Consider the following 23,903-nt stretch of genomic DNA (forward strand, 5'->3'; position numbering starts at 1 on the left):
AATACAGAAATAAAATGAATGCAGTGAGTGCAGCAAAATGCTCAGTGAAGAAATGCATAGCTGAACAGATGTGTTTTCAGTCTGGACATGAATGTGGCTACTGTTGGAGCACACCTGACCTTTTCTGGAAGCTGGTGGCATAATAGCTAAACGCTGTCTCACCTTGTTTTGACTGAACCCTCTGTATAACAAAAATGTATATTTATTGTATTGTCTAGAAGATTCTGCTTTGTATTGTATATCTTTTATGTGTTATTTATTTGTTACTTTTAATATTGTCCCATGTACTGAGAGAGTTTTGGGTTTAATATTTTGGTAGATTCTGGAAAATGGCCAGTACCTTCACAGGTTTAAAGTTGCAAGGGTACCTGGGAAGATTCGGTAAAACAACGGTAACAGATATAGAGGGATATGTGGAGCTTCCCGATGGCAAGGTTTTTCCTAGCACCTTGTTACATTCACATAATCACACACACCAAGTAACATACAATCTAAATATATATAGTTCACCCAAAAATGAAAATTCTCTCATCGTTTACTCACCCTCATGCCATCCCTGATGTGTATGCCTTTCTTTCCTCTGCAGAACACAACGAAGATTTTTAGAAGAATATTTCAGCTCAGTGCAAGTCAACAGGGTCCATAACTTTGAAGCGCAAAAACCCTTTAAAGGCATCATAAAAGTAATCCAAATGACTCCAGTGGTAAATCCATGTCTTAAGAAGCTATATAATAGGTATGGGTGAGAAACAGATAAAAATTTAAGTCCTTTTTAACTACAAATCTCCACTTTCAAACAGCCCTCCTAAGCACTCTTCTCTTCTAAGTATTCTTCTTCTTTTGTTTTTGATGATTCGCTTTCTTCGTGCATATCGCCACCTACTGGGCAGGGAGGAGCAGGGTTGCCAGGTCCATTAAAAATTTCCAGCCCAAAGTTGGATTAAAACTCACACTAAAGATGCTAAAAATAGCTAAAATTTTTACGTGTCCAATCACTGTGGAAAACTACCACACAGGACCTTAAAATGCTTGTTTAGTAACCCTCTTAATACATTTTTTTGGACTGTTCGCAATGGCATACTACTATACGCTGTTTTGCAGTATGTATAGCCTACTATCGTACAAATGTTTGGAATCACTAAGACATTTTTGTTTTTGAAAGAAATTGATGCTTCTGTTCACCAATAATGCATTGTATTGATCAAGAATAATGCCACAAACAATAGAAATATGTAATATAATGGTAATCTAAATAACTGTTTAACATTTTTATTTATTTTAAAATTCAGCTACCTGTGATGAAAAAGCCTGATTTCACTAGTCATTTCTCCATACTAGTCATTTCTAGTGGATTTTATATATATAATATTTTTTTTATATAAAAAAATTTTATAAACAGAAATAGTGATTTGTAACATTATCAATGTTTTTATAAAATATTTGTGTGTGTGTGCATATATATATATATATAGAGAGAGAGAGAGAGAGAGAGAGAGAGAGAAAGAGAGAGAGAGAGAGAGAGAGTTCTTGGTGAATAAAAGTATCATTTTCTTTCAAAAACTAATAATGACAAATAACTTGTACAATAATGTACTACAGTAGCTTCATTTGCCAAAATGTGCAAAGTAGAACCAGAGCACATTGCATGGAGTACTACAGTATATCCCATGATGACCTGAGGTCAACTTCTATTTTTTTGTGTTCACTGACTGAATCAGAAGCAATTTCAAGCATTATTTTTGACCTTTCAATATCCTTCTTAACTCATTATTTGATTGGGCAGTCAGATTATGTCAGAAAAGGCATTCTGACACAAAAGTGTAATTATTTTCATATTTATGATTATTAATGAGTCAACAGCTGGACGCCACTAGCAGAATATAACATGCAATAAAGTATGTGAATACAATGTAGTATTCAATATGAATGAATTTAACTTGCCTTGCTTGCATATCTATTTATTCTTTGTGTTTGTTTCTCTTTTATTACTGAAACACTTCATTTTTGCTTGTTTTTAATTTACTCTTTGTTTATTTTTGTCAGTTTTCTCATTTCTTTTCTCACAATGCTTAGCTCAAGCCGTCTTCATGCAAGTTCAGCACAGACGCCGCAATTGCTGCCACAAATACCATAAAACAGACTTAATTTAACAGTATACATTAGAGGTGGCATACATGTATTCACACAAGAATTAAAATCGCAGGGAACAGTCATCCGCTCGAATGTAAAATTTGCAACAAATGATGCCGACTGATTTTATTCTAGTGCACAGCTGAGCAGACAGCGTGCTGATTGAATTGAAAGATGATGCTTATAGACACTGCATGTGGTTGCCAGGTATTCAATCCTGTAATCAATTGGTTAAATACAAACAAGTCATTAAATTTCATTTTACTGTGTCTACCATCAAACTTTTAGGTTTGTACTGTGGTACAAGGTAAAAGTATCCCAAAAAACCGCAACCCGTGACTACATTTTAAGCCGCAACTGCATTTTCAAAATAGCCCAATTGGGCAGGAAAACCGTGAACCTGGAAACACTGGGGAGGAGAATTTATTGTAAAAAAGGTTGTAAATATTGAAATGTTTCTCACCCACACCTATCATATCACTTCTGAAGACATGGATTTAACCACTGCAGTCGTATGGATTACTTTTATGCTGCTTTTATGTGCTTTTTTGAGCTTCAAAGTTTTGGAACTTGTTGACTTACATTGTATGGACCTACAGATATTCTTCTAAAAATCTTTGTTTGTGTTCTGCAGATGAAAGAAAATCTTACACATGTGGAATGGCATGAGGGTGAGTAAATAATGAGAGAATTTAAATTTTTTGGGTGAACTAATTCTCTCTCTCTTTTTCTCAGGTAGTGTCAGGATCAGAGTGGGGGAACATGCTCCTCTGGGAGGGGGGTCTGATAAAGGTTGAAATATGTCGTAAAGGAGGACGCACCTGTCATACTGGAACCATTCACCAGTTTAACCTGGACGAAGGAGAACTAATGACTATAGGATCTGATGGAGCTGTCAGAGTATGCACTGGTCTATTATGCTACCCAGTTAGATGTTGCTATTGTGACCGCAGATTCCAAAATGCACTATCCGTTTGGGGCGTTTTGGTTCTTTAACACTGTTAAAGCAATCTCTCTAAAAATCTATCTCAGGGCTGGAACTTGGAGACCATAGATGCTGCAGATTCAGTGGATGACAGTGGCCTGTTTGAGATTGAACCTATGAATGAGTTAATCATAGGATGTAATGTCAGCTTATACTCTATGGTCAAGAGCTCCATCCCAGACACCTCCATCTGGTTTGCTCAGGTTTAAGATCTCTTCATTCTATGTGTGAATCTTGTGTTTTTTTTTGCCAATGTTTTTAGCAACCGAGGCTCAGTTTTATTAAATTTTTTGGTTTTATTTTATCAGGACTCTAATGGTGGTATTTGGAGACTGGATCTTTCATTCTCTAACATTGTGAGTTATGTTAACAAAGGAGCTCCATCATATTTTTCCAGAATGGGGCTGACAAACATACTGTGTTTTAAATGGTCTTATTTGCTCTTGTCTTTTGCAGACTCAAGATCCAGAGTGTCTCTTTTCATTCCATGCTGGTGCCATTCAGGGCATGGATGTTTCTGGAAGTAGCCACCTCATGGCCACCACAGCCCTCGACTGTAAGACAAAATTTAACAAATGCATACACAGGCTTTCAAAGTGCTCCTAAAGACATTGACATATCCCTCTATTCTCCTACCCAGCCTCAGTCAGGGTATTTGACTTTCTTTCAAAGAAAGAGCTTACGATAAGCCGCTTTAAACAAGGAGGAACAACGCTGACCTGGGCCTCAGACACGGTAATAAATTAACTTCTTAGGGGCCGTTTAACAGGATGCATTCTTGTGTCCAAAAACGTGTCTCGAGACCCTGCATTCTCTTCAGTTCTGTTTTTGCAGTTTTTAAATGCAAGAACTTGTCCAAAGTGAACGGCCCCTTAGAAATGTACTTGTTTGAATACTCTGTGTACATAATAGATAGAAGTTATTATTTATGTTTAATCGACATGCTCATGATAAAATTATTGAGTGCTTGGAGAAAGTATTTATTTTTTTTTTTTTCACACTCATCTTGTGCTCTACTCTGTCTTTTCCTTTGTTGTGCTGTTACTACAGTTCCCGTCTTTGTGTAATGATATTGTGTGATTATCTTTGCAGGTGAACAGTGCTGGGGCTCTGCTGGTGGTAGGTTTTGATGATGGTGTGGTGCGTCTTTTGGAGCTGTATAACCCTCAGAGTCTGAACACGGTTGCAGGGCGCAGTCAACTTGGAGATGCCGAGCTCCGCCTCAGACAAGCTCTCAAACCCCATAATGCACCCGTGACCGCCATTGCTTATGAGAGAATGGGAAAGATCATGGCTACTGGGGTAGGAATCGAGTGGATAAGTGTGATTGTGTGTTTGAGTAGCCTGTTGTGTTAATGTGATATTCTTTGCTCTTCCTGTAGAGTACAGACTGCACTGTGTTCTTCTTTACGGTGGGCGACAGGTACGAGCCCATCGGGTTTGTGACCGTCCCAGGACCTGTGCAATGTCTGGAGTGGTCACCTCAGTCACATGTGAGTTATAAGCTCTTGAAAGTATTCAGGTGTTACTCAGTTGCAACATGCTGTTTAATCTGGTGTGACCTCATGTTCTCTGTGGTGGGCCTCTGGCGGGTCGTACCATACTGTGTATGATTATTAAAGCACATGGAAGGTTTGTGTGTCTGTTTAAAGGAGAAAAACACTCTGTTGATCTTCTGTCGGAATGGTCACGTGATGGAAGTCCAGTGTCCTGATCTTAATGCTCAGACTGGAGGAAACACATACCAACTCTCAGACCTTCACATAATGCATTTCTGCTTCAGCAGCATCAAGTCTCGCATTAAGGTTACACGTTCTTCAACTTATCTTCCTAATAACTTTAGCTCTGATATTTTGACACATAAAATGATTTGCACATCTGTCATGTAACAATGAGAAAAAGATTTCAGAGGAGAACTGGATACAAGTGTTTAGATTTAGGTCAGATACCAGATAATAGATATGTTTCGGATTTAGAACCACATTTGAATGTGTCCCAAATCAAAAGTGAATAAAAGAAAAAGAAAACTCATATCTCATATGTGTTTTTGATGTTTGGAGGCATACAAGATGCTACCGTTGCCAGATATCTGTACATTTTTTTAAATGGGTTAAAAGAATAGTTCACCCAAATCTGAAATTTCTCCCATCATTTACTCACCCTCATGCCATTTTAGATGTATATGACTTTTTACTTTTGCAGAACACAAACAAAGATTTTTAGAAGAACATCTCAGATCTGTCGGTCCATACAATGCAAGTAAATGGTGACCAAAACTTTGAAGCTCCACAAAGCGCACAAAGTCAGCATAAAGGTAATCAATATGACTCCAGTGGTTTAATCCATGTCTTCTGAATCGATCCAATCCATGTTGGGTGAGAACAGACCAAAATGAAACTCCTTTTTCACCGTAAATTTGACATGTCTCCTTGGCGATCATGATTTCAAGCTTGAGTACACTTCCTTGTGCCATATCACGCTCTGCGCATGTGTCAAGCACTAGGAAGTGTAATCAAGCTTGAAATGATGATTGTGCCTAGAGACTGCAATGGCAAGATGTATAGTACAGAAAGGAGTTACATAATGGTCTGTTCTCACCCCAAACCTTTTAGATTGCTTCAGAAGACATGGATTAAAACACTGGAGTCTTATGGATTACTTTTATGCTGTATTTATGTGCTTTTTTTAGCTTTGAAGTTTTGGTCACCATTCACTTGCATTGTATGGACCTACAGAGTTGAGATATTCTTCCCAAAATCTTTGTTTGAGTACTGCAAAAGAAAGAAAATCGTCCACATCTGGGATGGCATGTGGGTGAGTAAATGATGAGAGAACTTTTATTTTTGGGTGAACTATGCCTTTAACAGCATAAGCGCTGCCTTTTGTCACCTGTTCAAAATATTTTCTGTTGTGTTCTGAGTTGTGTTGTGGAATGAAATACCTACACAGATATTAAGCTTGTATATTATTCTACTGCAATGTGCATGCATGTGTGCAGAGAGATGCAGAGGTCGCACTCAGGCAGGCCAGAAAGGAGCAGAAGAAGAAAGAGAGGGAAGAGCGTTTGAAGAAGTTGAGAGAGCAAAAGCCAGATTCCATAGAGGAGAAACTAAAGGAGGAAGAGACAGAAGAGGATGAGGAGGAAGAGGAACTGCCTCCTCTTTACATTCCATCTCCACCCAGTCCTTTGCAATGCGGCTTTTCCTCAACACCAGGGGCATTCTGGCTGTCTATGGTAGATACATACAGTAAATACACACAGTGAAATTTACAAGACAGACACACCTGTGTGTCACTAAAATGCATTGTTCTCTCTTTTTTAGGGTGGCTATGACTCGGGGTATCTTTACCACTGTAAATTCTCTGAACTACAGAGCAAAAATCCTTTAGAGGGGAGAGATGAGCCATTCTCCTTCATACCTGTGCACGACACAGACCATAACCCCATTCTCACCATCAACTTCAAGTGAGGTTTCTCTGTCTTCATGTGTGTGCATGGGCTGGTATTGATTACCAATAGCCTATGGCTGGGTATAAGCATTATTTCCAGATTTAATTATGATTCACAAAGTGTTGATTTGATTTGATTCTACATCAATTTAGTCATGAATATTTCAGTTATAGCCCTCCAGAGATGCCCAGCTACCGGTTACCATCTTGATGGTGAATGCAGGTTTGGTGGACCAACATGGTCATAACAAATGCCATAGCAAAAGTGAAGCTGGTCACTTTTCTGTTTTTTTTCTGGTGCAGCTGTTTGAAGCTAGTTAAACAGCCTGGTGGGTGTCAGTGTTCAAATCCTACAACATTTTTTAAAAGCTTTTTAAGCAATTTTGCTTTTTTATGAAAGACATTCTCTGATCTAATGCTGTGAATTGTAAAGGGAACCCTCTAACTGCATTCTAAAATATTACAGTAATGTTAAAAATAAACAATAGGGCCCAAACCATTAAATCCAATTACTCTTTATTTAATAGATGTACTAATCAACATTTAAATTATCCATTCACACATCTAGTGAAAAAGGCATAAATTAGTTCCTTCCTTTCCTAGTTCCAGCAGGCAGTTGATGTTATGTGGGATGGAGGACGGCAGTATAAGGGCGTACCCCATTCAGGCCTCCGACCATCAGCTCAGCTCCATGCAGGCGTACTGGGCCCTCAGCGTCCATGACAACCAGTACGGTCACATACGCCACATTCGCTGTAGCTACGATGACATGTTTGTCCTGACCGCTGGAGAGGATGGCAACATCTTCTCCTTCAGCTGTCTGCCTGAGGAGGAGCTCCAGAGGGCAATGCAACTGAAACATGCCAAAGTGCCCTCCCCACGGGTTAGTGCATGTGTATATACTGTATGTGAGGTGTACTTCTATGAGTTTCAACTCTCTCCACCTTATTCTGTCATGAAATAAGGTTGGACTGGAGATGGAGAAAGCAGCCCAGGATATAGAGGATCCATCTGCTTACAGGTGACAGCACACACAGTGTTATTCAAATAAAGCAAGTGATAGGGTCTAAGTTAGGGCCCTTATATGATAACTTCAAAGACGCTAGACAGTGGTTGTCTACCTGTAAGTGTGGACATTTTTATTTAAAAATGATTGTGGTTGTGTAGCATTATAAGTGTGTGTGTGCAGCATAGAAACAGCTAAACAGAAGCTGGAGCTGGACCGCATGCATAAGGAAGCAGAACAGAGGAAACAGGAGAGGCGGAAGAAGCTGATGGGACTGCAGAGTCGCTTTCAAGCTTTACTGGAACAGAACCAGAGCCTACCTGAATACATCCGCCTCCATCGCTCGGTACACAGTTCTCACACACCTTCAGCACAAAACACCCACTTCCCAGCTCACACGCATGTTTAACTGTGATTAAACATAATCATAATCTCTTCTTGGTGTTTGTAGGAGTTTGAGCTGGACCCACGCTTCCATGAGGAGATCGAAAGACAGATAGAAGAGAGAGTGATGGAGGTCAGGAAAGAACTGGCCTGGGAGGAGGAGAGACACCGAATAGGCCTCAACAAACTACAGGCCATGTACCTCACTTCCACGCAGAAATTTATTTAACAGATATTTACACACATTACTCTTAAAGGTATAGTTCACCCAAAAATGAAAACTCTCTCAGAATTTAATCATCCTCATGCCATCCCAGATGTGTGACTTTCTTTCTTTCTCAGAAGACAGAAGAAGAGTTTTAGAAGAATATTTCAGCTCTGTAGGTCCTCACAATGCAAGTGAATGGGTAACAACATTTTTAAGCTCCAAAAGCATATAAAGGCAGCATAAAAGTAATCCTTACGACTCCCGTGGTAAATCCATGTCATCTGAAGCGATATTAGAGGTGTGGGTGAGAAACAGGTAAAAAAAAAAGAAGTGCTTTTTACTATCAGTCTCCACTTTCTCATTCTTCTTCTTTTGTTCTTGGCAATACCCACTCCTTGTGCATATTGCCACCTACTGGTCAGAGCTGGTAAAAGGTGGAGATTTATATTAGAAAGGACTTCAATGGACTTAAAAAGGAAAGGACTTCTGAAGATATAAATTTAACCACTGGAATCATATGGATTACTTTTATGCTGCCTTTATGTGCTTTTCGGAGCTTCAAAATTTTGGTACCCATACACTTTCATTGTGAGGACCTACAGAGCTGAAATATTCTTTTAAAAATCTTAATTTGTGTTCTGCAGAAGAAAGAAAGTCATACACATCTGGGATGGCATGAGGGTGAGTAAATGAGAGAGTTTTCATTTTTGGGTGAACTATCCCTTTAAGCAAAAAATCTCTTTTTGTTCTCCATTGAATCTAATTTGTCTAGAAGAAACAAAATTACTATAAAGAAGATCTCATTTGTGATGTTTCTTTCCTATGGGCATCCACCTGCTTTGTTTTTTGTTTTTTGTTTTGTTTTATTTCTTAAATTTTTTTATGTGCTGTTGAAACTCTCTGCAGGTTCTGGGAGTCAGTGGCGCAAGACACGGTCACTCTGCATGCCTTTGAGAGTGGACATAAGATTTCCACGTATAGGCTGCTGGCTCTGCCGGTCATACAAAAGCATCTGCAGCTGCACCAGCACAGCAGAGCAGCCTCTCAGAGTGGACATGTGGAACAAGAGCGCTGGCAGAACAAAGCACAGCTCGGCAAAGAATCCAGCAGCATTTCATGTGAGAGAGGAACAGTGTGTGATATTTATTTAAAGGGATAGTTCACCAATAATGGAAATTCTGATTTTATTTACCACCCCCCACCCCATGTTGCTCCAAACCTATATGACAGGAAATATTATACAGAATTTTTGCCTTTTTTATTTTATTTTGTTCCTTACAGTAAAAGTGAATGGTGACTGAACTTTTCAGTCTCTAACTTTCTGTCTAACATCTCCATTTGTGTTCCACAGAAAAAAGAATGTCATATGGGTTTGGAACAACATGAGGGTGTGTATAAGATTGTATGTGTGCAATTATTCTTTCTCCTTCTCTGTCTCTGAGCAGTGCAGGATGAGCTGGTTACAGATCAAATGATTCAGTCGAGCGTCATGCAGTCTGGATCTCGTAAACTAGCTAGCAGAGAGGCAGAGAAACTACGCAAAGCTGCAGAGAAGGCAGAGAAAGCCAGAGCCAGGATTGACAAGAGAAAAAAAGAGTGGGCAGAATTGTGAGTGCCAGTGTGTGTGTAGGTCTCTCTGTCTGTGTTTATGTGACAGCCTGTCTACACCGGACGCAAGCGTCGCATCACGTCAAAAGCAATAGAACCCTATTATAATCAATGATGCTGTCTACACTGCGCCGCGTCTGTTGCGCTGACAATAAACGGGTGTTGATTCCATTTTGCGATGCTGGCGCTCCTACACAAATTAGACATTTTAGAACGTTTGTGATGACGCATCCAGTGTAGACGCCTCAAGCCATTGCATCACGTCAACAGACGTGCCCTGTGTAGACAGGGTGTAATTGTGTATGTAACACCGTTGGTCTCTTCTCAGCTATGCCTCTAAGCCCAGTGAGGACTATGAGGACCCTAAGGATGTGGAAGCAATCAGACTGGCTAAGGAGAAAATTGGTGACTTCAAACTGAAGTCGGCGAAAGACTTCAATGTTCCTGAACACCTAAGGATGAATGTAGAGAAGAAGAGACTGCAGTTAGTGGAACTGGAGAAGAAGGTAAATAACACTTTCTTGAAACATTAATCCAAAAACTGCAAAAGTGCAAAATTTAGGGACTATTTAAAACAAAACAGAGCTCTAAAGTTCTACCAAAGTGTCAGATAAAAAAACGTTTTGTCTTAAGGACCCCTTATAATCAGAATTGAAGTTTGTGGCTTTCATATCTATTACCTTTGAACAGTGTTGAGTAGATCACTTCTGAAATGTAATCTGGTACTGATTACATATTACACAACTACAAATGTAATCAGTAACTTAATCTTTTAGATTACACTATTAGGTAATCTAATCTGATTACTTTTGGATTAGTTATTGAATGTTTTGGTGAAAATCTAATTAAGTGTTTTAAAGTAAAATATTCCAGGTTCAATAGAAGTTAAGCATTTGTGGCATAATGTTTATTACCACAAAAACTGTTACAGTTAGGCACTTACAATAGAAGTTAATGGGGCCAATTTTTGGAGGGTTTAAAGGGAGAAATGTGAAGCCTATAATTTTATAAAAGCACTTAATTCCTCTGTTAAAACGAATTTATTATTTGAGCCGTAAAGTTGTTAAAATCGTCGTTTTTACGGTTGTTTTAGTTTTTTTTTGCGTTTACAGGGTTACTTTGTCATGACAACGAAGTTGTAAAATTGGATTTAACTTTACTCAAAAAAGGTTAGTAAACGTTTTTACCACACTAAAATCATATTAACACATATTGTTTGTGTTTTGAGGCTATACTTTTGAAACAGTGAGTAATTTAAAGTTTACGGATTGGCCCCATTCACTTCCATTGAAGGTGCATCACTGTACCCAGATATTTGCTTTTTTTAAGAAAAGTACGGATGAGTCAAAACAGATTTTTGTGGCAATCAACATTATACCACAAATGCTGTCAATTGACTTTAACTTGTATTGAACCCGGAATATTCCTTTAAGTACCAATTTACACTCCTTTCCACACTTGCTTTAAACATTAGTTAACATGAAATTAAACAATTTGCTGTTTGTCAGCCCCTGATTCAGTTCCTAAATTCTTGATTTTTGTGGTCTGATTATGTAATCCAGATTACATGTAGTCTATTACTACCCAAAACAGCCTTTGGAGCTAACTATATGCTAGTGTACTCCTAAAAATACATCTTTTAATTTGACAGTCTTATTATTTCGGGGAAACAGACCAAAATATTGATGACTCATCTTGCACTGCACAGACTTTTGTTTAATTAAATGCTAGAATCAGAATGTAAGGAATCATCCATATTTAGACCAGGAACATGTATTAAGAAAGTAAATGTTGTCAACTTTGATTTAATGTTGCGTGTGTTGGTGTATGTTACAGATCTACGAGAAGAAGTCTGAAATGAATGCTCGTGTGATGGCTTTAAGGGACAGTAAGGTGGAGATCATCTCTCAGCTCCATTCCAAGGTCGAGCAGCTCCAGTTAGTCCAGCAGCTGTTGCCACCCGAGAAACGTTGCCCATTGCCAGCTGTGCCCATCATAATGCCAGAAGAAATGCCCGAGAGGAAACACAGATACACCCGTGCGACCTTGGAGCGTTTTGCCACACTTAGGGCCAAGATGGTTTCCACTGGCCTGGATGAAAAGCAGGAGGGCAGGCGGGACATCCTGGAGCTGCTGGAGCAGGAGACACAAGTCACACACACTGAGGTTCAGATCACACACTTGGAGAATGGAGGTGTAGAGACACAATATCATAAGCAGGAGGAGGAGCTCACAGAGCTAGAGAAGGAGATGAGAGAAGTTGAGGAGATCCGAAATCTGTACAAGCAGGACAAACTTCTTAAACAGGTTAGCTTGGTGGGTGTGTTATGAACATTTAGGGGGCACTAAGAATGAATTTTGTCTGCCGAAAGAGTGCTCTCTCTGTTGTTTTAGCACCCGATAAATACATTTTCTAATTATTTGAATTCTTATAAAGCCTAACATATAATGGAGGCATATAATTTATTTGAATTAACATAAATATTCACAGCTCAGTGATATTTCAGCACATTTAGCATCTGCTTAAAATGGATTGCAGGCGATCGGTGAATAAGATACAGCAGGCCTATTCAACTGGCGTCCCAGAGGACAAATCCAGCCAGTTTAAAATTTTCAGAGGCCTGTGTGATGTTGTCAGTTGTCTTAGGGGCTATTCAAACAGAACTTGTTTTGTGTCTGTTCGCGCTTTGTTTTTCGCCACGCCTCATTGTTTTTACAGTGTCTTGTGTAGGAGCACCGTGTTTTTGTAGGCACTTTCAGAGGTTGCGCTACAAATAATAATTATTTGTCATTTTGATAGAATGGGATGATTAAAGAACTAAAATCATGGATGACTGATAAGCATGAGCTCAGAGAAACAGAAAAGATCTATTCATTAATTTGGTCAAGAAAACATTTGATTTGAAAAGTCAAAAGTTTAAATCATTGCATCTAAAAGAAATGTCTCTGTTATTGTTCGATAACATTTTTTGTATCGGTCTGATTTACTCTTTGGGTTCTATTTTCGTAACCGTACCATACGCTACGTCTTATCCCATTTTTGAATGAGAGTGCTAATTTTAAGCTCAATATTTGTGCCAGCATAAAGTGCAAGTGGGCGTGGGTGGGAGTGTTTGCGCTCTCTGTGGGTGTATACACGAAAACTGTGGGTGTATTGTATGTAAATTAAGTGGCGAAATTTGCTTTTTTCCAGAAAATAGGCCATTGCAGGAAGACATTTCAGAGGCAGGTCTGTTTTCAGCACAAAGTCTAAATTTAGTTCCTACATTTGCAGTTTTGAGATTCCACTAGCAGGTGGTAATAAATTTCATGCCCAAACTCTAAAAATTTAGTGGAATATCAATTTATGTCCCTGACAGTCACTGTCATAGCTGTTTTATGAAACACCTGTTGTGGTAGAGTGATTTTTAAGTCACTGCAAAAGGGGCTGGTGGAAGAAGTTGGAGATGGTAAAATGTTTGGATTTGGTATGATTTTTTTGACCGCTTTGTTGTTTTGATTATATTTTTGTTTAGTTTGAAATGTATGAAAAATTTTCAATAAATGAATTTAATTTTTCAAAATCAAAATCGACGTCATTTGAAAAAAAGTGCATGCCAATACATTCACTGTTAATAATAGCCATGATTTGTGTGTCCGTAGATGAAAATAATTAATGATACTTACATTCTCTATAATTTAAAGGAACGTTCATGCAAAAACTTATAAGTATCGCATTTTCAATTGACCCTTTGCTAAGCCCCACCTTAAAACGCCTCTGACCAATCCTGTGTTGCCAACTGTTGCCCTGCCTCCATTACTCTGACACGCATGTGCTATTTTCCAATGACAGCCTATGGGAGTAATGTGTGTTTGAGTACTTATAAGGGGGATTTTATCAAAATAATCCAAAGAATGTAAAACACGTTGTTACTGGGTCATTTGTAATAGTGACACGAGTTACGCAGAGATGATACCCGTAGTGTTTTTGTTTAAAAATCTTTAAATAAATTGGAGAAGAGAATGTTATGGATTAAACTGTGTCAGCCCTTATTCCCAATGAATGTGTAACATCTGCAACGACACCTACATTTGCTTCAAGGTCAATTAAAGCTAATAACTGAACGTTAATTGTATTGATTCAAGTAATAGTAAATGCAATTGTAAATAAACAGTTCACAGCATCAAATTTAGTGTGTTATGAGACGTTATAAACAGCTCTGTTCACTTACGCTAATGTTATTAGATGTGTAATCGCTATTAAATTTCTCTTTTCAAGTGACTGTAAAAATAATTAGCCTTTATTCTGATTCACAGTCTCCACAGTTTTTAATCTAATTACTGTGTAATTTAACAGTTTATTTGACAGAAAACTTCAGATAAATATGCATTACAATGTCAGTCTTCATACCAGCCCACATAAAAATATTATCCATTCTGTTTATGAGAATATTTTGCCAAAAACTGCATCGTTCGCGGCAATATCCTATTCATTCTGGGGAGTTCTGCAGAGCTTGTCAGAGCGAGCGACCGTAAACAAGGGGGGCGAAGGGTTAATTCTTATAAAAGGAGCGTGTCACTGTCAGAAATATTTCTATTATTCTAATTCTTTGCATACAGTCCATTGACAATACCAACTTCATATGAATGTGCTGTCTTTGTTTATATCACTGGTGCTTGACAGGAAATGGATTATATAATAGGATGCTGACAGTGCAATAACCGAGAAGAATCTCAGAATTAAATTGCACTTGACCCAGCCCATTAACGCTTTGCGCCTGAAATTTCGACAAACCCACCTGTGCCTAAACTTAGTGCATGCTTGCACGAAAATACCAAAACTTGGCCATGCCCATTGACTTTGCGCTTATGACTTAAAGCATAATGCTTAAAATAGGGCCCTCTATGTTATGGACCAATTTTTAAAGCATTTTTCAGTCAATTTTATTTTTTATAGAAATTCCTTCTGAAATATTTTTCTCATGATAAAAAAAGTTAAAGCTATAAACAGATTTTATTTATATAGTGAACAAATATTATAGGCCTTTAACACGATATCTGTAGCCGAAGAATTTTTTTTTTTCTCCATCTGGCCCACTTGTTGAAAAAAAACGAATTGCCCTGAGATACAGAGTTTTGCGCTGAAATATCAGATGTTAAAGTGGTGCTACTGTTTAGTGAATTCAGAGTATAACTTAGAAACCTGATCATGATGATGATTTTAATTATCAGATGCCTTCAGCCTTTAAACTATTTCTCTCTCTTTGCAGATGGAGGAGGCAGTGTGGCGTTTTGATGCAGAGTTGCGTGTATTGCGTCATGAGAAACAAGAGTTAGATGTTCAAATGAAACTGGCTGATCTGAGACATGTGACCCTGTTTGAAGAGCTTCTGCTTATGAAGGAGTTTGAGAAGAGAGAGAATATTCTACAGGAAAGACTGACTACCTATATACTGGAGGAGGAAGAGATCAGGGTGTGTTTTCATTTATGCATGGGCTTTTATGATGTGTCTGTATCATAAAAGCACGAATGCAATTGCAAGCTATCTAAAGTAGTTTTGAGATACATTTATCAACAGAAGTTAGCTAGATCTGACAAAACCTTCCTTAGGGGACACCTAGGGGGTGTCGTCATGTGAAAAAAAAATAAATAAGATTGATGAATTATTTTATTTTTTTTAATTCTAAAAATATTTTATTTTAAGGGTAGGGTTAGGCAGTTATTTAATATATATTTTATATTTTGATAAAGTGTATACTATAGTAATTAATTGATATAGTAATTTTTTTTTTTTTTTAGAAAAACAATAGAAGCCTATGCTATGTACTCATTTAGGTAGCAAAGCAAACGTGTGTGTGTTTATCTGTCAGGCCAAGATACATGAGTGTAAACAGCAGATGGAAGTGAAGAAGAGAGATATCCTGAGACTCCAGGGGAAGGACAAAGCTCTCACCGCCACCTTTCAGGCCTCATTGGGGGAGAACAAGTTTGAGGAATTCCTCACCAGAGTGTTCAAGAAAAAGATTAAGCGTGTGAAGAAGAAAGAACCAACTGGAAGTGATGGTGAGATGCGAGTGTTTGTGTATTTTAAGATGTTTATTGTGTTTACTTCTTATTTGTGCACATACTGTTTGAATATTTGTAATTTTGTGATTATGTAAGTAGGTGAAACTCATTAGAACTTTTTTTTCTGTTCTCAGTGGGCGATGTAGGAGAGGAAGAAGAAGACAGCGATGAAGATTCTGATGAAGAATCATACAGGGATAATGATGAAGATTATGATGGCTCTGAGATTGGAGCTCCACTGGACGATAGTGTGTGCCCACCAAGTAAGATCAACAACCCCCTCACCAGACAGCATCCTATTGTATACTTATGCACAGTGCACATAACAGAATATATAACATGATGACATGACATTTGTAGATAACCAGTGTTGGGTGAAATCTGATTACAAAGTAATTAGTTACTGTAATCAAATTACTTTTTAAGTTAAAGAGTAGTGTAAATTCATTACATTTTAAAGGGGTCATGTTTTAACATATAAGAGGTCATTGTACTATAAAAACATACTGTAAGTTTTAGAACTCAAAAATTCCACAATGCAAATAGAGCATTTGTTGAAACCAAGCTGCCAAAATTACTCTTTCTATACTTCCTCCACATTGTGATGTCACACTGTGGTAGACATTTGCATCTGACCGCTTCCACAACACATCAACACCTACTTTACCATATCACATCAATAGCCCTGCCCAGTAAAGTTTTTTTGCAAAAAACTTTACTAATATTATAAGTGAACCTCAAGGAACATATTAAAATAATAAAAAAGGCATGTCCTGACCCCTTTAAATTTGTGTAGTCCAATTACGGTAACTGATTTTTGGGTTACACAGATTCTGTAATTTAAAAGTAATTAGTAATGTTGCTTTTTTGATTAGGTAATCATAACGTCAGTAATCTGATTACAATTTTATAGATGTAATGAGTAATTTGTAGTGGATTGCTTTTGGAGTAATTTACTCAACACTTGTGATTACACAATAAGTGAGTCTCATTTGGTCTGTGTCTGTTTTAGACTGTGATCCCGAGCTCTTTGAGAACACACTGAAATTGCGAGAAAATCGTCTGGACGTGGAGGAGCAGCTGCAGGAGGAGATGAAAATCATTGACAGTTTAAAGAAGGACTGTGATGCATTGGCCAAGAAAGTGAGAGGAATTACACTCCTCTTCACTCCTTAAATTTTTTTTAGCTGAATTTGCATTATTTGTAATAAAACAGAGGACAAACAGTATGTTTGTTTGTTTAGGAGAAGATTGTGCAGAACAACCGTAAAGCAGCAGAGGGCGATCTGGAGCTTATTAACCGAGAAAAGCAGCAGAGGCTGAATGAGGTGGATGTGGTGGTGCCACTCAGACTGCACCAGGTGTGAACATAACAGATAACTGATGATCATCACTTGTTATAATGTATATACAGTATATATATATATATGTGTGTGTGTGTGTGTGTGTGTGTGTGTACAGTATTCAGTATGTATATAAAAGCCTTATTATTCCAGGCATTAAAGTACATTTACATATATTACTACATTAGCAACCAGTTGCAATTTTTCTCACTTTCTTTGAGCAGATAGAGTATTTGAATAATGGTCTGTTGCTTGGTAAGCTGAACTCAGCATTGGTCCTGAGCACACATGATCTAGAGCGACTGCAGAAACGCATTAAAGAGCTGCAGCAGGAGAAGAATGAACAGCGAGAGCTGTATAAACATGCCAGAAAACAACATGTGCAACTCAGACATGACCTTAAAGACATGGAGGCCAGAATAAAAGGTAAACACTTATACAATTTCATACACGTGCAAATCAATCTATCTATCTATCTGTCTGTCTGTCTGTCCATCCGTCCGTCCACCCACACCTAAATTTAAGCTTTATCAATAGCATCTATGGCGTATTATTAATAATAATAATTCCTTACATTTATATAGTGCTTTTATAGGCACTCAAAGTGCTTTACATAGTATAGGGGAAACTTCTCAACCACCACCAGTGTGCAGCATCCACCTGGATGATGGGACGGCAGCCATAGTGCGCTAGTACGCCCACCACACACCAGCTATTGATGGAGAGGAGAGTAGAGTAATGTAGCCAATTCAGGGATGAGGATTTTTAGGAGGCCATGATAGGATAGTCCAATGGGAGGATTTTGGCCAGGACACCGGGGTACACCCCTGCTCCTTACGAGAAATGCCCTGGGATTTTTAATGACCACAGAGAGTCAGGACCTTAGTTTAACGTCTCATCTGAAGGATGGTGTCTTTTTACAGTATAGTGTCCCTGTCACTATAATGAGGCATTAGGAACCACACAGACCACAGGGTGAGCACCCCCTGCTGGCTTCCCTAATACCTCTTCCATATTGTTGATTCCAAAAAAAATAAAAATGGATTTTCCCGTACTTTGTAAAAACTAATAAAAATTGAAGCTCAAGTTGTATTCCTTAAAACTGTAATAAGCATTGAGGTACATGTTTTCCCCCCGTAGAGTTGGAAGTACGTTGCGAGCAGCTGATGATGATGAAGTTTGGAAAGCTGGTTGAACTTGAAGTTCTGCAGACTCTGTCTGGAAACAGGAAGCTTGAGGAGATGAGACAAGAGATCAAAGAACAAGAGGCCAAAAACACACAAGAGCTCAAACACTGGGAGGTACACACACATTAAGAAAACTCGTAAGAGAGAAGCTCATCTTGTTTGATTCATCTGTGATTTAGTTTATTATTGTCTGTGTGTGTCTGTACATTTTCATGTGTGTTTCAGGCCAAAATTACAGAAGCAAGAGAGGCTCTGACGGAGGTCACAAGGCAGAACACAGAGAGACTGCGTAAAATGAACAGTCTTCTCAGCCAAAAAAAAACACTGGAGGACCAACTGAACTCCAGACAAAGGAAAACGGTAAACAAGTTTCTACATGTCATATCTTTTAACATTTTTATTGCTGATTAAGCCAAAGATTATTTGAGAAGTTACCTGTTTACATTAATTGTTACACAGTAACACCAAATGTTCAAACAAAATCTAAAAAAAAAGGATAGTAAACGAAAATTTTGTCATCATTTACTCACCCTCATGTCATTCCAAACCCCTATAACTTTTTTCTTGTGTGAAACACAAAAGGAGATTTTTATCTGAATGTTTAAGCTGCTTTTTCCACACAATGTAAGTAAATTGTAACCAGGGAGAACTTCCCTTTAATCTGTAGCAGCACCTGAAATTGTGAAGGCATACTCAGGGCACATACTCAGACATTAAGAACATGTGTTTGTGTTTTTGTGTGTATGTTAAAGGTGACTCAGTTCCATGGGCATCAGCTGGCTGAGAAACAGGAACTGCAGAGGTTGCAGCAGCTGATTGAAGCACAAGCTCAGGACATTGAGGCTCTAAACCATGAGATCCATGCTCTCTCACGCAAAGATGGCCACATTGTCCCCCCGCTTGAACCTGTCCTGCCTCCTCTTCCCACTCTGCCCCACAGACTCACAGCCAGCACACACACCCAATCTGGTGTGCACAGGAAACATAACCTCAGCAGTAAAGCTGTGAAATAAATCCCAACTCACCACACACACACTTTCTCTCTATATACAAACCTAGATACAACATGAGCGTGTTCATACATCAGCACAATCTGTTCCTACAGACATATATGACTCTACTTGAGGCTCAATATAAAGTTTCTATTTGCAATGAATGAATTTTAATTTTCAATAAATATGAATTCATGTAGCACCTTCCCATGAGAGTTGTACCTTTACCTTCTCAGAAATGGCCAACCATTAAAGGAACTGTTTACCCAAAAATTAAAATTCTCCCATCATTTACTCAGCCTCATGCCATCCCAGATGTGTATGACTTTCTTTTTTCTGCAGAACACAAATGAATATTTTTAGAACAATATTTCAGCACTGTAGATCCATACAATGCAAGTCAACAATTATAATTTTTTTGGATCATATTCACAAATGCCCATTATAGAGGTGTGTTTATTATGAGACGGATAAAAACACAGGCTAAAAGTAACAAAACAGAAGATAAGCAAACATGTTTGGAGTAAAGGGGCAGCATTTGGTAAACAAATTTCTAGTATCCAGGATGATGGATGTCAGCATAGAGTCCAAAACCACAAGTTCTACTGGGTCTAACTGTGTGAGTAAGTAACCTTTAAGTCCTTTTCTACTATAAATTCTCCTCCTTTCCCAGTAGGTAGCAATATGTTCAAAGAATGCGAATCACCAAAAAGAAAAAGAACATTAAAGTGGAGATTTAGAGTAAAAAAGGATTTAAATATTGATCTGTTTCTCACCCACACCTGTCATATCGCTTTTGAAGAAATACATTTAACCACTGGAATCGTATGGATTACTTTTATGCTGCCTTTATGTGCTGTTTGGAGCTACAAAGTTCTGGTCACCATTCACTTACATTGTATGGACCATCAGAGCCAAGATATTTTTCTAAAAATGTTAGTTTATGTTAAGCAGAAGAAAGAAAGTCATACACATCTGGAATGGCATGTGGGTGAGTAAATGAAAGATTTTTCATTTTATGGTGAACTATCCCTTAAGCTTCCAGAGATTTTGGCCAGTGATCATTATTTTAAGATCAAATCAGAACATGTTATTTCATCACTGAACTCAATCCTATACAAAATCTGAATTTCTCCGATACAGAATTGCAGTGCCAGAGCACTGCATCCCAAGGTAAAAGAAAATGGTGAAAAACAGTTGCAGTTCCCTTTATATATTCATATACTGTAACTTCTAAAATATTCTATCAAATAAAATATTCTTAATCTAAAATATTGTTGATATTTCTTTGCTGACTTATTAAGAGATTATCTTAATTAAATAAAGTGTAAAAGTTGGTTAATTTGCTTATTACATACTCCTGTTTCTACTCTCAGCCATACCCACAAAAATAATAATAATAAATATAGCTGCAAGCAGTGATTAGTGGGGTTCAAGCCTTTAAGGTCCTTTAAGTTCACATGCAACAGATATTAAGTATTAATTCGATAGCCTGAAAGCAACTTAAACCATGTTAAATGCATTAATTTTGAGAAACATCAGGTGAGGTATCACAGATATGGTATTTTTAACATTCTTGACTGTTATAGTGCCACCAAGAGGCAAAGATATGCAATTTATTTCATGTGTCCTCCGAATTATCCCATACATAATTGTCTCAAATTTTGTGAAAATATCTCATTCCATTCAAGAGTTATAACTATTTAAGTAAAAGTTGCAATGCTCACAGCTTGTTTTGGTGTAGCTTTGTGACAATGAATCGAAGGTTAAAACTTTTTTTTATAATTATTAATAATGGGACTCCAGAGAATCTTTCTGCACTGGTTTGGTTCCGATCGGGTGACTGGACTAGGACTAGATCAAATAGCTGCTAAAAGATGATTTTGTTAATGCCAGCTATGTTTTTCTAGGTATGTGACTGTCTTTATAGATCTTGATGGCACCTTAGACACAGAAACGGCATGCAAAATTTTATGTCGATCGGTCCAGCCGTTCCATAGTTAGATCCATTTGAACTTTTTTTACTTTTATAGCGCCACCAAGAGGTGGAGATGCACAATTGGTTTGTATGTCCTTAGAATTACTCCATACATATGTGTACCAAATTTGGTGACAATATCTGATTCTGTTCAAGAGTTATAACCATTTTTGTAAAAGTGGCCACTGCAATTACGAATGTTTTGGCGTACCGTTTGACGATAAATCAAAATTAGTTTGATAATTTTTCATTTTGGGACTCCAGAGAATCCTTCTGCACTGGTTTGTTTCCGATCGGGCGAACGGCCTAGAACTAGTCCGAAAAAGTAATCTTTTAAAATAATCTCAAGTATTTATTGAATGTTTTGTTTCATACCAATGGTCCTTAAGATAAAGTTGTTCAGAATGAGGAGATCTACAATGTGGTACGAATAGCGTATTTCTTTGTGAAACATTGCGATATATACAATGATTGTACAACGCATGTAAAACGCGATAGTGCTTCCCGGTGGCCAATTTTTTTCACATTTTGCACAGACATCTTGGGCCAAGAGACAAATAGGCCTACCAAGTTTAGTTCCGATCGGCCTTATTTAACCCTATATAAAAGCTGCTGAAAACGATGGCGGCCATGTTTTTACAGATATGCTACTGTCCTCATAGACCATGATGGCACCTTGTACAAAAACACTGAATGCAAAATTTGAAGTCGATCGGACCAACGATTCCATAGTAACTGCCATTTATAAATTTTTAATTATTATAGCGCCCCCAAGAGGCAGAGGTGTGCAGTATTTTATGTGTGTCCTCAGAATGACCTCTTACATAAGTGTACCAAATTTGGTGGTAATATCTCATTCCGTCCAAGAGTTATAACCGTTTAAGTAAAAGTGGCCTCGCCCACTACGTACATTTGGGCATACTTTTTAACGATTAATCAAAATGTCAAAAATCCTTTAACAACTTTTTATATTGGGACTCTGCTGAATCTTTTTGCACTGGTTTGGATCTTCGGCCTAGGACGAGTTCGTTTAGAATTTTTTTCAAACAATCCAAAAATAGCGGGAAAACGAAGGGGCGGGGCCAAAAATCTGACAGGGGGGGGGGTAAAACTCTTCGACATGGCGAAAGGAATCAAAATAATTTTGTCTCTAGCCATTACGGCCCAAAATTTGATTTTTTAAATTTATTTTTTTGGTCACTGTAGCGCCACCATGAAGTTGCGCCGTTGTAGACTGGAGGAGAACTACCTTTCCCCAGAGGTTCAAGTCTCTAGGCCTTACGGTACGGTCTGCACGATCAGTTTTAGGCCAGAAAAATCCTTACAAAAACAATGGGGTTTCTAGCCCTTCGGGCTTGAACCCCTAATAAAATAAAAAGCAAACCCTAAAATATTTACCTATTTTAAAGAATTCAGCTAAATTATGTCATGTCCTTTTTGTGACATTCGTGAGCTGCAGGAGCGCGAGGCATGCGCGAGCATCAGCGTCTGAGTGTGACGTCACGAGCATTGCGGAGCTTTGAGATTGAGAATGAAAGGAAGAGATCCGGGAGGAGAGGATGATGTACAGGATGGTCCATATAGAAAAAAACACTCCGCGGAATTAAGATTAAGAGTGAATGATTTAAGAGACTCGCCAGCTGCTGAAGAATAAGTTATTTGGCACAACAGATCCGGGTGGGGAAAGATTCGACAAAGCTGGACGCGATTCTCGGTCTGTTAGAGACAAAAGCAAAATTCTGCTACACACATTGCAGTTGCCGTGCTCAGCGCCATTTATTTGAAAAGAGCATTTCATTTGTGCTATATGTGTCATCCGGACAACGAAAAGTGGATTAAATTATTTCCGCATTGACTGGAGTCACCTCACTTGTAAGTAGCCAAATGCATTTAATGAACCAAAAACAACATTTATGACATTATCTAGCTTAATAATATGCACTTTAGCTACTAGGTGGCCAAATAAAGTTGAGTGTTATGCGAGAGGTCGAAATCAGTTTGTTTACGCAAGGAAGGTGAACCGCAGAAGATGCGGAGTGACGTCATGACGACATCCGTAGACACGCCCTTTATAAAATGTACCATGTGATCCCTTATTTTATGATGACTATATAATTCAGCTGCATTTAAGGGTTATTTTGTTAGTGTCTAATCGAGTCTGTGGTGTATGTGTGTGTGTAAGGGTGTCCAGTGATGCCATGTTATTTCAAATGTTAACCTAACGCTAAATAACTTTAATTTTACCACTATTATGGTTATCACAGGTGTGTGATCTGTGTTGACAGGCAAAGAGCATCTTTAAAATATTAAAAGAGCATGTCTACCATAGTAAATATTATTGTGAGTGTGTACACGTGTGAGCAGAACTGACAGGTTGCCTGTTACATTAAAGTTAAACCTGCTTATAAAATACTTAGTTGTACTGTTGACAGTCACTGCAGACATTAGATTAGAGATTTGTTTAGCTACTGTGTATCTAATCCATTAGTCAACAGCAACACTAGCAAGAACAATGGAGACAATAAGCCCTCTGTATAAAATTATTTTTGTACTAAAATAGGGTGACCAGATTTCTGAAATGAAAAA

The 23,903-nt window shown here is 38.1% G+C and overlaps 1 protein-coding gene across 1 annotated transcript in view; it reads left to right on the forward strand.

Moving 5' to 3' along the window:
* LOC127421248 (cilia- and flagella-associated protein 44) overlaps positions 1–20,276 on the forward strand; it is a 22,860-nt gene extending 2,584 nt beyond the window's left edge. The window contains 28 exon segments of the mRNA XM_051664127.1: positions 320–434; positions 2,866–3,030; positions 3,163–3,318; positions 3,424–3,471; positions 3,572–3,671; positions 3,756–3,850; positions 4,208–4,417; positions 4,498–4,608; positions 4,768–4,920; positions 6,114–6,350; positions 6,439–6,581; positions 7,169–7,448; positions 7,531–7,586; positions 7,755–7,917; positions 8,023–8,153; positions 9,070–9,281; positions 9,609–9,771; positions 10,100–10,277; positions 11,608–12,078; positions 15,021–15,224; positions 15,622–15,814; positions 15,952–16,080; positions 16,830–16,960; positions 17,062–17,178; positions 17,385–17,586; positions 18,301–18,461; positions 18,573–18,707; positions 19,100–20,276. Of these exon segments, the coding sequence (XP_051520087.1) occupies positions 320–434; positions 2,866–3,030; positions 3,163–3,318; positions 3,424–3,471; positions 3,572–3,671; positions 3,756–3,850; positions 4,208–4,417; positions 4,498–4,608; positions 4,768–4,920; positions 6,114–6,350; positions 6,439–6,581; positions 7,169–7,448; positions 7,531–7,586; positions 7,755–7,917; positions 8,023–8,153; positions 9,070–9,281; positions 9,609–9,771; positions 10,100–10,277; positions 11,608–12,078; positions 15,021–15,224; positions 15,622–15,814; positions 15,952–16,080; positions 16,830–16,960; positions 17,062–17,178; positions 17,385–17,586; positions 18,301–18,461; positions 18,573–18,707; positions 19,100–19,360 (4,720 nt within the window). The 3' untranslated portion in view covers positions 19,361–20,276.
* The last annotated feature ends 3,627 nt before the right edge of the window (positions 20,277–23,903 follow it).

Source organism: Myxocyprinus asiaticus, chromosome 30 (genome assembly GCF_019703515.2).
Source record: "Myxocyprinus asiaticus isolate MX2 ecotype Aquarium Trade chromosome 30, UBuf_Myxa_2, whole genome shotgun sequence".
In the NCBI taxonomy this organism is placed as follows: Eukaryota; Metazoa; Chordata; class Actinopteri; order Cypriniformes; family Catostomidae; genus Myxocyprinus; species Myxocyprinus asiaticus.